Genomic DNA, 13,670 nt, shown 5'->3' with positions numbered 1-13,670 from the left:
TTGACTAACATTTTCTGAGCCCGTATGAAGCGCCGTGTTCTGGCCAGGTGTTGGGGCTGCTCAGGTCCCCCATCCTTCAGCCTAGCGGGGAGGACAAATATGACAGGACGTGAGAGAGACTCTTACAGGGGGGTACTCAGTGCTGTGGCCACACAAAGCAGTTAATTCTTTCTGGGGAGTCAGAAGAGCCTTCCTGGGAGAGGTGACATTTGCTCTTGAAGGTCGAGTAAGAGTTCAAGGAGGAAAGGAAGGTCATCTCAGGAGGGCCCAGCTGGCTTGGAGAAGGGGGGACATTTGGAGAGAGGGTGATGGCTGGAGGGGGTGGATGAGGCGGGACAGGGAGGCTGGAGCAGCCCCCCTGTGGGCATCAGCCTGGCCCAGCTGAGCTCTTAAATGCCCAGCACTGAGCCCCTTCGAATCGGTGGCAGGAGCAGCTTCCGTTTGCGTCTGGCTCTGTGCAGGTCTGGGGTGGGGAGAGGGGTCTTGGAGGACAGAGCTTGTATCTCCTGGGAAGTGGCTTCCCTGCCAGGACCCCGGCTTGCCCGGGCCCCATGAGCCCCGCACTCTGCCCGGGTTGCACACCCTTGGCTTGGCAGTTTGTGGGCAAACCCTCCTGGCCGAGGGGAGGTTGCACTGCCAGCCACTTCCTCCAGTTCCTTCCCTCTGCCTGTCGTCACGGTTACCTCGGAGGTGCTGGGGGTGAGGTTGGGGTTGGGTGGAATCAGTTTTGTCCGGGTTTCTATTTTCCCAGATGCAGGTCAGCCAAAGGGGCTGTCACTTCTGGTTCTGTTTCAAAGGAGGCCAAGGGGCTGGGAGGTGCTTGGGTGTGGCGGTGTTGACAAGGAGCCTCTCCCGCCAGCCTCCCAGGAGGGGTGGGCGTGGGTCAGGGAAAAGCTCAGAGGTGGTGGAGGAGAAAGGGCTGCCTCACCGGGGCCTGTGCTGATGGCCGTGGGTGCTGGTCTCCGGCCAGGCTCTGGGTCCTCAGCTCCTAGAGCATGCCGGGAGTGCACGGAGAGAGGCTGTTTATTTTCCTGGCCTGGAGCCCTGTGGGCTGAGACCTTGTTCCAGGCCTCAGGCTGCCAGATTCACCCCCACTGGCTCGAGAAGTGAGAGAGTTGGCAAGCCCAGAGCAATCCACTGACTTCTCTAGTGGCCTCTGACTCTAGGCTGCCCCCTGCCCAGCTGGTCCCGTGTGTCCTCCAGATCCTCCGCGTAGCTAACAGGCAGCGAGAGGCATAGCATCAAACTGATCCTGATGGGGCTGTGTGGGGCCTGTGGTCAGTCAAGAGCAGGAAGGTTGAAGTCAGAGAAATCTGAGTTGAAATCCCAACCCTGCCATTTCTTAGTTGGATGGCCTTGGGCCTCAGTCCCACCAACTGTAAAATGGGTCAGCAACAGGACCTTCCTCATTGATTGTGAGGATAGCATGACCTGTGTGGGAAGCATTTAACAAAAAGGCATGGGAGAGCAGCTCTTGTTGTTATTACTAAGGAAACAACAGAACCTGCAACTTCCATTGAAAGTCAGGGTTGGTGGGCTGTAAATTGCTACCTTCCCTTAATGGGCCCTGTTTTATGCGTGGGGAACTTTCTAAGGTGTCCCGGGGGAGAAGCAAGTCAAGCTGGAGATTTAGGAAGCCCCTCTGCTTGTGTCCAGCGCAGGGTACTCTGGGGAGCCCTGGGATCCTGGGGTACAGGTAGGTGTCAGGGGAGGAGTGTGCAGAAGACAGGAAAAGAATCAGAGCTGGGTGAGGAGACTGGGGAGTCTGTTTGAGAGCACCAGGAGGTAGATGGGAGCCTCTGGAAGAAGCAGGAGGGAGGGTAGCCCGGGGAGGTGGAAGTGCGTGGGAGTAGAATGTGAAATCTGTGTTCATGCCCAAGGCATTTTTTAAAGGAAGTGCCTGGGAACCACTGGCCTGGAAAATAGTGCCCAGTAGGCTTGGGCTGGGCAAGAGACTTCTGTGTGAGTAGACTTGCCAGGCTCGGAGCCTCCTGAACTCTGGCAGAACCCGACCACCCTGCTCTCCGGGGCCACTGACCCCTCCCAGGTTTGCCCACCTGCTCCAGAAGGACCCATGGGCTGGCTGGGAGACGTTTCCATCCCACCAGCCGGGAAGCCGCGGGCTGGCAGGCAGGGACGGCTCACGTTCTGCCGAGACGTGAGTTAGGAGGAGGCGGTCCATACGTCTGTGTGTGTCAGGAGGGACGCTGTCCTCCAGGCCTGCCTCCCCATCTGACCGCGGCTCTGTGCCCTCACAGCTAGATGAAGAAGAGGAACGGAGGAAAAGACGACGGGAGAAGAACAAAGTAGCAGCAGCCCGATGCCGGAACAAGAAGAAGGAGCGGACAGAGTTTCTGCAGCGGGTGAGCGGGGTGAGCGTGGGGGGTGGTGGGGGCCGGGGCACCCGTCTCGTTCTTCAGAGTGAGCTTGTCGCCAAAGCCTGTGGGATCGAGGTGGACCTGCTGGCATCTGTCCCCACGGCCGCTACCCCTTGGTTCTTCCCTGCCTCCCAGCCAGTGCCCCTTCCCCAACCCAAGACGACCCAAGGCCACTGGCCTCAGATCCCGCCCAGCCAGATCCCCGGAAGACCAGAGAAGCTGGGAGGAGCGAAGTCCCCTCTATGAGATCAGACCTGGTGCTGATTGACCCACATGGCCTAGGATGGTGCCTACTCATTTCGAAACCCTGGTGGCTGCCAAAGTCGTCTAGGGCGTATGCTAAAGATGTAGGCGACAGCTGCTGAGCTGGGAGCGGTGTTCCTGGCACCTGGAGAGTCTCCTAGCACCAGAGAGGCACTTGGCACCCTGAGCTGCAGGGGGCTCTTCAAGCCCCGCATCTCACCTGGCTGGCCTCAGCCTCCCCTCCCCACCAGGGGGACCCCCAAGCCTCTGCCCCCAGGGACCTTGGGGTCCGACCCAGCTCTGCATGCGTGAAGACCACCAGAGGGGGTCACCTTCCCCCACCCCCTGCCCAGGCCCTCAAAGCGGGTCCTGACCCTTTCACATGGACCGTGCCAAGCAGGGTGTTTGTTCTCCAAACCACTCCCCAGCCCCCAACCAGAGTCCCAGCTCTTAAGCCTTTGCTACGTCTCAAAAATGATAGATATCGGTGGAGGGACATGACCAGGAACGCTCATCAGTCCAGGCTGGTAGTCTCCAGCGTCCTACCCTGGATCGCTTGTTCATTACCAGGTAATGATAGTAACACCAGTATCCGTGGGTCCGGCTCTGTTCTGTGGGATGCAGCAGGTAGCAGCCGTTGCTAACATTTGTAAAGTCGGGCAGTGTGCCGAGTCCTGTGAGTGTATTATCTCTTCGTTGGCATGATAACTGTGTGAGGTTGGTGCCTTCATTATCATCTCTCTACAGATGGGGAAACTAGCGCACGGTGAGGTTAAGTTACTTGCCCAGGACCCTCAGCAGCTGAGTGGTAGAACTGAGATTCAAGCCTGAGGCTACTTCAAAGCATTTGTTCTTAACACTCTGCTAGCTCTAATTCATTCATTCATTCATCTTTGTGTTCATTCTTTTTTTTTTTAAGGTTTTTATTTATTTATTTGACAGACAGAGATCACAAGTAGGCAGAGAAGCAGGCAGAGAAGCAGGCAGAGAGTGAGGAGGAAGTAGGTTCCCTGCTGAGCAGAAAGCCCAATTCGGGGCTCAATCCCAAGACCCCAGGATCATGACCTGAGCCGAAGGCAAAGGCTTTAACCCACTGAGACACCCAGGCGCCCCATCCGTGTGTTCATTCTTTCACTCAGTCGTTGATTCATTGACAGACATTTTTAGACATGTACTAAGTTCCTAGCACTGTGCCAGCTGCCATGGGGGACACATAGGAAGGAGCAGACATAGTCTCTCCTGTGGGAGCTGGAGACAGAAGGCTCACATGGCCTTGGTTTTCTCTGATGCTGAGGAAGATACGGGTTTCTTCTCATGCTTGCAACAAGCCGAGAGAAAATCCAAGGTCACAGGTGTAGATAGCATGGGGCCATGTGTACACCAGTGGGCTGTGAGTATCTGAGGTAGGCAAATGGCCGTGACAGGTCGGAGTTAGACTCCAAGAGCTGGGGAGCCTTCTTGGAAGAGATGGTAGACCAACACTGGGCTGGAAGTTTTCAAGAAGGTTCCAAGGCAAAGGTCTCCCATAGGCCCGAAGACGGATGGAGGGTCCCGCACCTACTTTCCAGCCCTGAGTGCCTGAAGAGCTGGGCAGGGCATAGCAGGGAGTGGAGAAGTCTCACACCAGATGCCCGCCTTCCAGGGCTTGACAGCCTGTTAGCAGGCAAGATATGCCAAGTGAACACACACTGGTGCAGTGAAGGGCGCCCGATGAATGCTGCTAGCTGTCCTTCACATTCCAGGAACATTTGCTGAGCACCTACTGTATGCAGACATCTCACATGCCTCCTTTAATCTTACAACATTCCAGTAAGATAAACATTGGTTATCCCCATTGTAGAGATTGACCTAGAGCTCAGAAGAGGTCACATTACTTTCCCAAAGTCACACTGCTAGCAAGTGTTAGAGCTGCAATTCATTTATCCCTTTGTTTATCCATCCATCCCTGCCTCCAGCTCTCCATCCCTCCCTCCTCCCATGCAGTGTGTAGTGAGTACCCGCTGCAGAGCAGACAAGCAGGTGACGTCTGCATGGGACAGCAGATAGAAGCGGGGACTGGTCATACGCGCTGCGTCAGGTATTGGGCAAGCCGGGCGGGCTGATAGAACATGCCGCGAGGTCCTAGCCTAGCCCCCGCTGAGGAAAGATTGCTTATCGAGACATAAAAGAGGCACAGGAGCTAATGAGATGAAGGACAGCATGGAGGGGCTTAGCAGGAATAGTGCAAGCAAAGGCTAGAGGCAGGAGGTGTTTAAGGATATGATTACGGAATTGAAAAACATGTCAGTGTAGCTGTAGCTACACTGTAGCTACAATGTAGAGTACAAGGGGGAGAACGGAGGGACAGGCAGCCCCCAGTCCTCGCTATGTAGGATCATCCTCTGTGCTGCACAGTCTAGGGCAATCCCGTTTTATGCCTCTGGTCCTGGCCTATTTATCAATAACTCCTGCTTTCACTCTCACAAGTGTCCCCGTTATGATGATGGATTATGCAGTCATGGAGAGCAATGCAAGGTTTCCGTTGGAGAGAGACAGGCCTTGGAAAGATCCCTCCGGCTGCAGTGTGGAACAGGGATTGGGGCAGTGAGAAGGCCAGTTACCTGACTGTGGAGGTGTCCCTGGTGGCCTCGGGGTCTGGGAGGCAGGTCTGGGCAGACCTGTCTGGACCCAGCCCAGTCCAGGTCTCCTCCCGTGCTCTTCTCTTCCCCTCTGGCCTCAGAAACAGAGTTGGGTGTGAGGTTTAAGACACAGACGCAGATGGCTGTGTTGATGGCCAGTGCCCACAGACCTGAGGAATTCTCTTGCCATTTATTCATTTATTATTTTTAAAAAGATTTATTTATCATTTGAAAGAGAGAGAGAGAAGGGGCAGAGGGAGAGAATCCTAAGCAGACTCCCCACGGAGCACAGAGCCCAACATGGGGCTCCATCTCACGACCCTGAAGGTGGTAAGGTAGCCCCCACTCTCCAGCGAGGATTCGGAGCCTCAGAGAGCTGGAAGTTTGCTCAAGCCCCCACAGCAGCTGAGGCGGGACTTAGAGCCTGGGGCTTCCTCTCCTGCCAGCACGCTGTTCGGGTTGCCGGGCTCAGGGAAATTGGGGTCTGGTTCACAGGGACATAGCTCAAGTGGCAGAGTTGGGATTTTAATTCAGACAGGTCTTTTGGGCTCAGGAGGGGCCATACCAGCCTTCTTCCCAATACTTACCAAAAAAGTTAGGAAGCAGAACTCTACTTTAAGTGCATTAGGGTAACTATTTTTTAAAAGATAAAATCAGAGGGGCGCCTAGGTGGCTCAGTGGATTAAGCCTCTGCCTTTGGCTCAGGTCATGATCTCAGGGTCCTGGGATCGAGCCCTGCATCAGGCTCTCTGCTCAGCAGGGAGCCTGCTTCCCCCTCTCTCTGCCTGCCTCTCTGCCTGCTTGTGATCTATGTCTGTCAAATAAATAAATAAAATCTTTGGGGAAAAAAAAAAAGATAAAATCAGAGAATCTTAATGCTGAAAGTCCCCTGGGCCAATCATTTTATTTTCTGGGAGGAGACGGAAGTCCCAAGAAAGGAATTGACTTGGCCAAGGCCCCACAGCCAGGATGAAAAGCCAGAACACCCAGCCCCTCACCTGTATCTTTTCTCCAGCCTTTGCTGAGCACAGTGGAAGAGACAATGTTCATTCGCTTGCACTAATTCTATTCTAAAACAACAAATGGTTTCATTTTCTCTAGGGCAATAAATATCTACCAGAAGGCAAAACAACAAACAAAAACGCAAGCAAAGTTATTTGCTTCGTAATTAACATGTGAAGATCCTAGCCCACGTTTCTTTTTTTTTTTTTTTTAAGATTTTATTTATTTATTTGACACAGAGAGATCACAAGTAGGCAGAGAGGCAGGCAGAGAGAGAGGAGGAAGCAGGCTCCCTGCCGAGCAGAAAGCCCGATGCGGGGCTCGAACCCAGGACCTGGGATCATGACCTGAGCTGAAGGCAGGGGCTTAACCCACTGAGCCACCCAGGTGCCCCCTAGCCCACGTTTCTTAATTAATTAGGAAAACAGACCAGGTAGTTGCTGTTATAAAACCACAGACAACTTCTACAATTGTGGTTAAAAAAATAAAAAAAAAGTTTCTTCTGAACTCAGCTTCTACTTTCCCAATAAATAAAGACATAGCACCACCCCATAAAACATAAGGAAATAAAACTACAAAGCACTTAGTTGTGTTCTGACAGTCCGCCGGTCAGAGTTTGGGATGGTCCACGATATATTCTAAGATTTTAAAACCAACAGAACACAGTGCCGTTCCAGTGATGAATGAATGTGTGAAGCCACATGCCTACTTGGGTTTCTGTGTGGCACAGATGTTTGTCCATGACGTTGGTCCGACGCGCGGTCGAGGAGGTGGGGAGGCGTGGTGCGGATTGCGGTGTGTCTGACACCGGACCTCGCACGTCCACTTTTAACGTCCACTCACGCGCAACCCAGCAGCTTCCTTGCCACCCTCAAACAGCAGCCCTGTCCCCCACCGCAGTCCTTGGACCCCTCCCCCAGGCAGCCTCTCTCATTCTCCAGATCCAGTCACCTGGGCCTGCCAGGCCTCTCTGAACCATCCTACTCCTCTTCTCCTTCTGTCTCTTCAGAGGCCCTTGCTCAACACTTAAAGTTGAGCCTCCTCCTTAAGCCACCCTAATCTTTCAGTTGACAAGTGCTTTCCCTGAGTTCCTTTAATCCCCCACAAGCATCATCTTTTATATTTAAGATAACAAAGACTCAGGGTAGTGAGGAAACTTGCTCTAGACTCTGATTCCAAACCCTGAAGCTTTGTCTTATGTGGCTCTAAATTCACCTTCCAGAAGGCTCTCTGCCCTTCTGTCCTAAAGTGACCTATGGTCACAGTGGAAGATCTCATCTCCTAAACACATCTTTAGCTTATTTCCCGTGTCTGTGTCCGTGTTCACTCAGAGCTCCCTTCCTGATGTCCCCTCTCCTCCACACCAACCGACCCTCTCAACTCAACCGTTTTTTAAACCTGAGGCCAGACCTAGCCATTAGGCCTCTTAGAAGGTCTTCTAAACCCTGCAGCCCTGATGGGCCCATAGTAAGCTCTTCCCCGCTGTGTGGGTCCTGGTCCCCAAGACATTCATTGTACCTGCAAGTCCTCACAAATGCTGGTGGGTGTTTGAGCAGAGACTTCTAGAGACAGAGCCTCCGAGGACTCAAACTTGGAGCTAAAACCTTGGCTCAGGAGAACCAGACGGTCAGAGGGTTTGAGAGAAGTCCCCAAGGTCACGAGCTCATTAGACCCAGTGAGCAGGCACCCAAGATTAGCAGCTACTTGACCCCAACTGATGGGTCATGGACTCATGGTTTCACGTGGGCTCTCTCCCGGCTCCCGGAGATGATTTCTCTTGGAATTCTGAGAACAGGGGACAGGGCCAGCCTCCCCGCCGTGCTTCATCCTGTTGAACCAAAAACCACCATAGCTGGTTTTTAATATTTTCCCCCTGAGCATTTTTTTCCTCTTTCGATGCTGTTCTCCCCCAGTGTCTGGTCACAAGGCCTGTGTGTCTTGGCCGTCTGAGCTGCCTGGGTTCCCATGCTGTGACCTGAGAGACCAGCGCAAGGACAGTTCAGGCAGGCCAGCGGGTGGGAGACAGTCAGCAGCCCTGGGATGTGTGTGGGCACCTCCCGAGGGCCCCCCGAAGGAGGCTGCTCAGCCTGGCCCCACCGGGCAGAGGGGCCAGCCCCTGGACCCAAGCTGGCATCACCCAGCTCAGTTGTCGCACACGCAACCGCAACCACAGCTTGTCCTTTGCCTGCTACAGGTTGTTCAGCCTCAGCTGTGGACATTCTGTCTAGATGGTTCTTCTTGTGGGGCCGTCCCCCCCAGCCTTTACCCACTCGATGCCAACAGCAACCCCCTCCCCAGTTGTGACAACCAAAAACGTCCCCAGTCATCATCCAAATGTCTCCCGGTAGGCAGAACCACTCCTAGTTGAGAACCAGTGGGCGAAAATTGTAAATTGTAGCTCTCGAACTGGTTGCCGGTTTTCAGACACAGTCCCATAAACATCATTCAGGAGCTTTCCAGTCTTTACTGTTTTGAATTGGTATATATGCTCATCACCTATCCACACTCCGAACGGGTGAACGCCCCCAAAATCAAATGGCCAGCATGGCTCTTTTTCCTTGGAAAAAGGGACTCCAGCTAAGCTGGAAGTTCACTGGGAATCTCACTTGAGATGTGAAACTTTATTTTGGATCCAGAAGGATGGCAGCTGAGTGCCTCCCAATGGGCAAAACTTCTAGATAACAGAGGATAAAGAAGAGGCTGTTTAAATGATTTGGGGCTAATAATCAGAAAACCCATGTTTTAGGAGGAATGACATGACCCCACTGGGCTTGGGGATCCCACTGGCCCCAACGTACAGTTACACATCACACATCTAAGCACTTCGCCACCGCACTGCCAACTGTGGGCCATGTCTCACCCCCTCTGGACCCTTCTTGCCCCTGCTGTAGTGCCCCTGGGCCCTGATTATTCTCCCACCCTTTGTTTCTGGGGCAAGGGCCAGGAGGCGGGAGCGTGTTGGCATATTTGAGTGATAACAAGGAAGTCGCTGTGGCTGGAGTGCACTGAGTGAGGGGAGGGAGGTGGGACCAGAGATGGGCTGGTCCCCGGAATATAACCTGGGTTCATCCCACGTTGACCCCGGCCCGTGTCACCACTGTGACGGGCACTGCTGCAGAAAATCACTTACCCCAGGGGCCCAAAGCTTCCTCCAGTGGGAATGTGACAGGCAGAAGACAGGCAGAGGCCAGCCGGGGATGCCTTGTACCTCCCCAGGTAGAGCTGGTCCCCAGTGAGAGCTGACAGCCCCATCTCTGTTCCAGGAATCTGAGCGGCTGGAACTCATGAACGCGGAGCTGAAGACCCAGATCGAGGAGCTGAAGCAGGAGCGACAGCAGCTCATTCTGATGCTGAACCGGCACCGCCCCACCTGCATTGTCCGCACGGACAGCGTCAAGACCCCTGAGTCTGAAGGCAACCCGCTGCTCGAGCAGCTAGAGAAGAAGTGACCATGGGCTGGGAGCAGGAGGAGGAGGATGAGGAGGACGAGGAGGAGGATTTGGGAAGAGGGGAGAGAACCAGGGCTCCCAGAGGGCCCTTCCTTGCTGCATGACAAACTTGACAACGAGGCTCAGCCCAGCCAGCGCTGGCCGGGCTTTTCTTTTTTTGTGAAACTCCGATCAGCCACACAAGGGGAAGAATGGGCTGACAAAACCAGAAGGACCAAGCGCTGAGACCAAAGTAGACCCTCGGATGGAGCTGCCGTGCCTGGGGCCCAGCTTGAAGGAGGCAGGACAGAGACCCCTGGCCAAAGAGACATCCCAGCGAATGGCCTGGGGCGCCTTTCTGGCCTCTCCACTGGGTGCCCGCGGAGGGACCTCGGAGCAGCCAGGAAAAGCCTTGAGTTGCAAACGAAATGTGGCTGGGCATGGAACTCAGAGACCAACTGCAGCCTGCCTGCCCCCGGCCCTGCCTTCCGACCCTGCTGCGAGGCCACCAGGGTCCAGCGTGGGTCCCGCTGGGAGCGGCAGCCAGGACGCACCCTCCGCGGCCCTGCCGGAGTTTGCTGCGGGCACGAGGCGCAGGCGCCCTTCCAAAGCACATACTCACCGAATGTTTACAGACTGGCTGTCCTGGCAGGGCTTTCAACTGCACATGTTTTTTTATACTTTCTTTTTTTTTTTTTAATATTTTTTACAAAAAAAAAAAAGATTTTATACAAGCAATATATATATGGATTTCTATAATCACTCGATGTGATATAGTATAAATATGCTATGGTTTGTTTGTTACAAGCAGATATCCAGCAGTTATGGCCATTTTGTGTAACCCTAAGTACTGTAGTCGTCTCTGGGTGTTGGGGGTGGCCGGGGCAGGTGTGGGGTGCATTTCCATCCTGGTAAACCCTTCATAGTACTCAGTCCTTTATTGCTCAGTAAACGTTACTCTTACCTACTCAGCTGCCTCTTGTGGTGTCTGCCTAGGGAGTGGGGTGCAGCCACGCTCAGGGGGGCCTCCCGGTGTGTGGTATCAGGGGATGTTTGGAGCATCTGCTGTGGGCCCTTGGTTTTCACCACAGCCCTCCCAGGTAAGTGTTTATGTGCCCATTTTACAGATGCGGAAGTCGAGACTCAGAGAGGTTCAAGAACTCTGCAGTACTTCCTTAGCTTCTTTCCTCTGCGAGTGTCCCGAGTGCGTGCCCTGTGTGTGCCAGCCAGTCTCCAAGGAGCTGAGCAGTCACCATAAAATGACAATTATCGTGTTCTCTGCCAGTGTGGATAGTTGTTACTTATGACCTAGTGCCAATGATTTCCTATCTTCTGTTCTCTAAAGGTGGCTGCAGAGTTTGTGTTCTGTATTCAGCTCCTCTAGCAACAAATGCTGGGATTCACGATTCCTAGGTTCATTTGGCTCCTGCATGGCCACAGTCATCGGTGTTGAGCTCCTCATCCCCTCCCTGGGCCTCCCCGTGCCTTCCTGCCAGGTGGTCATAAATAAGGCCTCCGCCCAGAGTTGCTGTGAGAATCAATCGTGCAACCCCAAAGAAGGTCAAGACCCATTAGCAATCAGATGGGCAGAAACCAGTATGTGTCGGTCAGGATACGAATTAAAGGGAACTTACAGAGGCCACTAGTGGGAAATCGGTGTGACTCCTGTGCAAAGCAATTTGGCAATTACCGGTGATGCTAACCCGAAACGCATCCTTTGACCCAGCAATTTCCCTCCTAAGTCTGTGCCCTGGAGGAACTCGAGCACAGGAAATGGACAAGGTGTCACTGAAGTTCTGCTTGTAATAGAGAAACTAGAAACAGCCTAAATACATGTGAAGAGAAGACCAGATAAACAAATTGTATTTTTTATAGAATCAAATATTATTCAGCAGCTAAAAAGAATGAACCAGAGCTACAGGTGTCGGTGCGGATAAATCTCAGGAACACAGTGTTGAGCCGGAGAGGACGGCAATTTGCAAGAGGTTATATGCAGTCTACCATGTATGCAATCTTCCTGAACATGTAAACTGATGCTTTACTTTTTACGGGTACACACAGAACTGGATAGTAGAGTTATAAAAGCATGCACAGGACTGCTCTCAAAATCAAATATCAAAATCAGTAATGGGGAGCGCTCCTGTGGGGAGGGGAAAGAGGGGGCCGAAGGCAGCATCTGCAAGGCTAAGAAGGACACTGGGTTTCAACTGTACGTGTAATATTTCATTTATTTTAAAAAACCGGAATCAAATATAGAATAATGTTAGAATTTGTCAGAGGGGAGTGATATCGTCACATTCTTCTGTATGCTTGGTGTATTTCATAATAAAAGAAAACTTGCCACAGCACAAACAGGTTTTGTTTTTCCATTCCTTCCACAGCAAACTCAGGAAATAAAATACAAAATCTGAAATTACAGTGGAGTTCCAGCAAGTGCTCTTTGAATTGATGCAAATTTAGTGGAATGCCTAGAGGGAGAGAGAGATCATTCAAAGGGTGTGATTTGTTTAGCTGGCCCTTGTAGTCAGTAAGGCCAAGCCCAGGAGTGAGGGCACCTTGGGGAGTGTTGATCTGCTGCTTTCACTGGGTTCTGGTCCCTGCTCTCTGCAAACTGTGCAATGAAAGGCATACGTGTTTCTCCTTAAATGCTGACTTTTCATCCCAACCCGAAGTAAAATGTAATCCACTGCACCTTTAACTTAAGGCTCGAAGCAGAGCGAGGGGGAGGTATTTTAAAGAGCTGAATGCCGTTTCCACAGGCATGTTCATTTCTTGTTGTTGCCCTAAGGAATCACCACAGATTTAGTGGCTTAAGGCAATACAGATTTTAATGTCTTAAAGTTCTGGAGATCGGAAGTCCAAAATGGGTCTCACTGGGTTCAATTCCAGGTGTCAGCTGGCGTGCGTTCCATTTGCAGGCTCTGGTGGGGGGCGGGAATCTGTTTTCTTGCCCTTCCCAGTTTATGGAGGCTGCCCACATTCCTTGGCTCGTGGCCCTCTCCCTCTCTAAAGCCAGCAGTGGCTGGCTGAGTCTCTGTCACATCGAATCACTCTGACACGACTCCTCTGCCTTCCCTCTTCCATCCTTTAAGGACTGTTGTTGATTATATTGGGCCCACCTGGATAATAAGGACAATCTTATTTTAAGGTCAACTGATTAGCAGCTTTAATTCTATACGCAACTCCCCCTTGCCATGTAACATAACATATTCACAGGTTCTGTCCCTGGGAGGCCATAACTTTGCCTCCTGCAACAATAATTTAAGAGTTGGGGGTTCTTATGTCTCTCCTTCTCCCTGGCAAGTTAGGCTGTCTTGCATCTAAGTGTTATGAGAATACAGTCTCTACTCAGGGCATCCCTCATGCCTGGCACTGTGCTTGGCACGGAGCTGATGGTCAACACACAAGCACCATACACACAGACACACAAGCTCACAGATACACTCACAGATGTGCGTGATACAGTATAGACACAGACAGGTACAGCTGTGCACAACACACAGACACACAGGCAGATACACAGACACAGTTATTCACGTCAGGTGTGACTGAGCATAAAGTAATGAGATTGACTCCAGTCTTACTCCTGTATATTACATTTCTATAATTTTGGAATGAACTTCTCCATACTGGCAAATCATCTTTTTTTGGGAAGAGCTTGTTATGGCTAATGACAATGTTAATTAAGCCAGGCATACTGTTTTGGCTTAAAAAACCTAAATATGTCACTGAGTTTCTTGTTTGGTTTCTATACTGCTCTGGGGGCAATTCCTGAAGAAACAAGTGGAGTCCTAATGCTTGGACCACCTGCAGTGAAATTAACATTGAAGCATCAGCCTCCGCAGTTCTGCGGGTTGGTCCTTATATGGGTGGATGGTCCTGGGCACCTATCGTGCCCCATTTAAAATCCTCAAACTCTAATTCTATTGCATGACTGGGTCTGAGCAGGTGTGGACAACCTCACACAGGTGCAAGCTGATCGTGCCCTCCCCACCCCTGCC

At 52.2% G+C, this 13,670-nt stretch overlaps 1 protein-coding gene across 5 annotated transcripts in view; it reads left to right on the top strand.

Annotated features, from left to right (window-relative positions):
- Window positions 1-10,640, top strand: part of JDP2 (Jun dimerization protein 2) — a 38,831-nt gene extending 28,191 nt beyond the window's left edge. For all 5 annotated transcript variants that reach the window (XM_047737627.1, XM_047737629.1, XM_047737630.1 and 2 more), the window contains 2 exons: window positions 2,259-2,363; window positions 9,505-10,640. In XM_047737627.1, the coding sequence (XP_047593583.1) occupies window positions 2,259-2,363; window positions 9,505-9,690 (291 nt within the window). In that variant the 3' untranslated portion in view covers window positions 9,691-10,640. The remainder of the gene's footprint in view (window positions 1-2,258; window positions 2,364-9,504) is intronic.
- The last annotated feature ends 3,030 nt before the right edge of the window (window positions 10,641-13,670 follow it).

The sequence above is a fragment of the Lutra lutra genome, chromosome 7 (genome assembly GCF_902655055.1).
Source record: "Lutra lutra chromosome 7, mLutLut1.2, whole genome shotgun sequence".
Lineage (NCBI taxonomy): Eukaryota > Metazoa > Chordata > Mammalia > Carnivora > Mustelidae > Lutra > Lutra lutra.
Note: the sequence above shows the minus strand (reverse complement) of the source record. Positions and strands in the feature narration are given on the sequence as shown.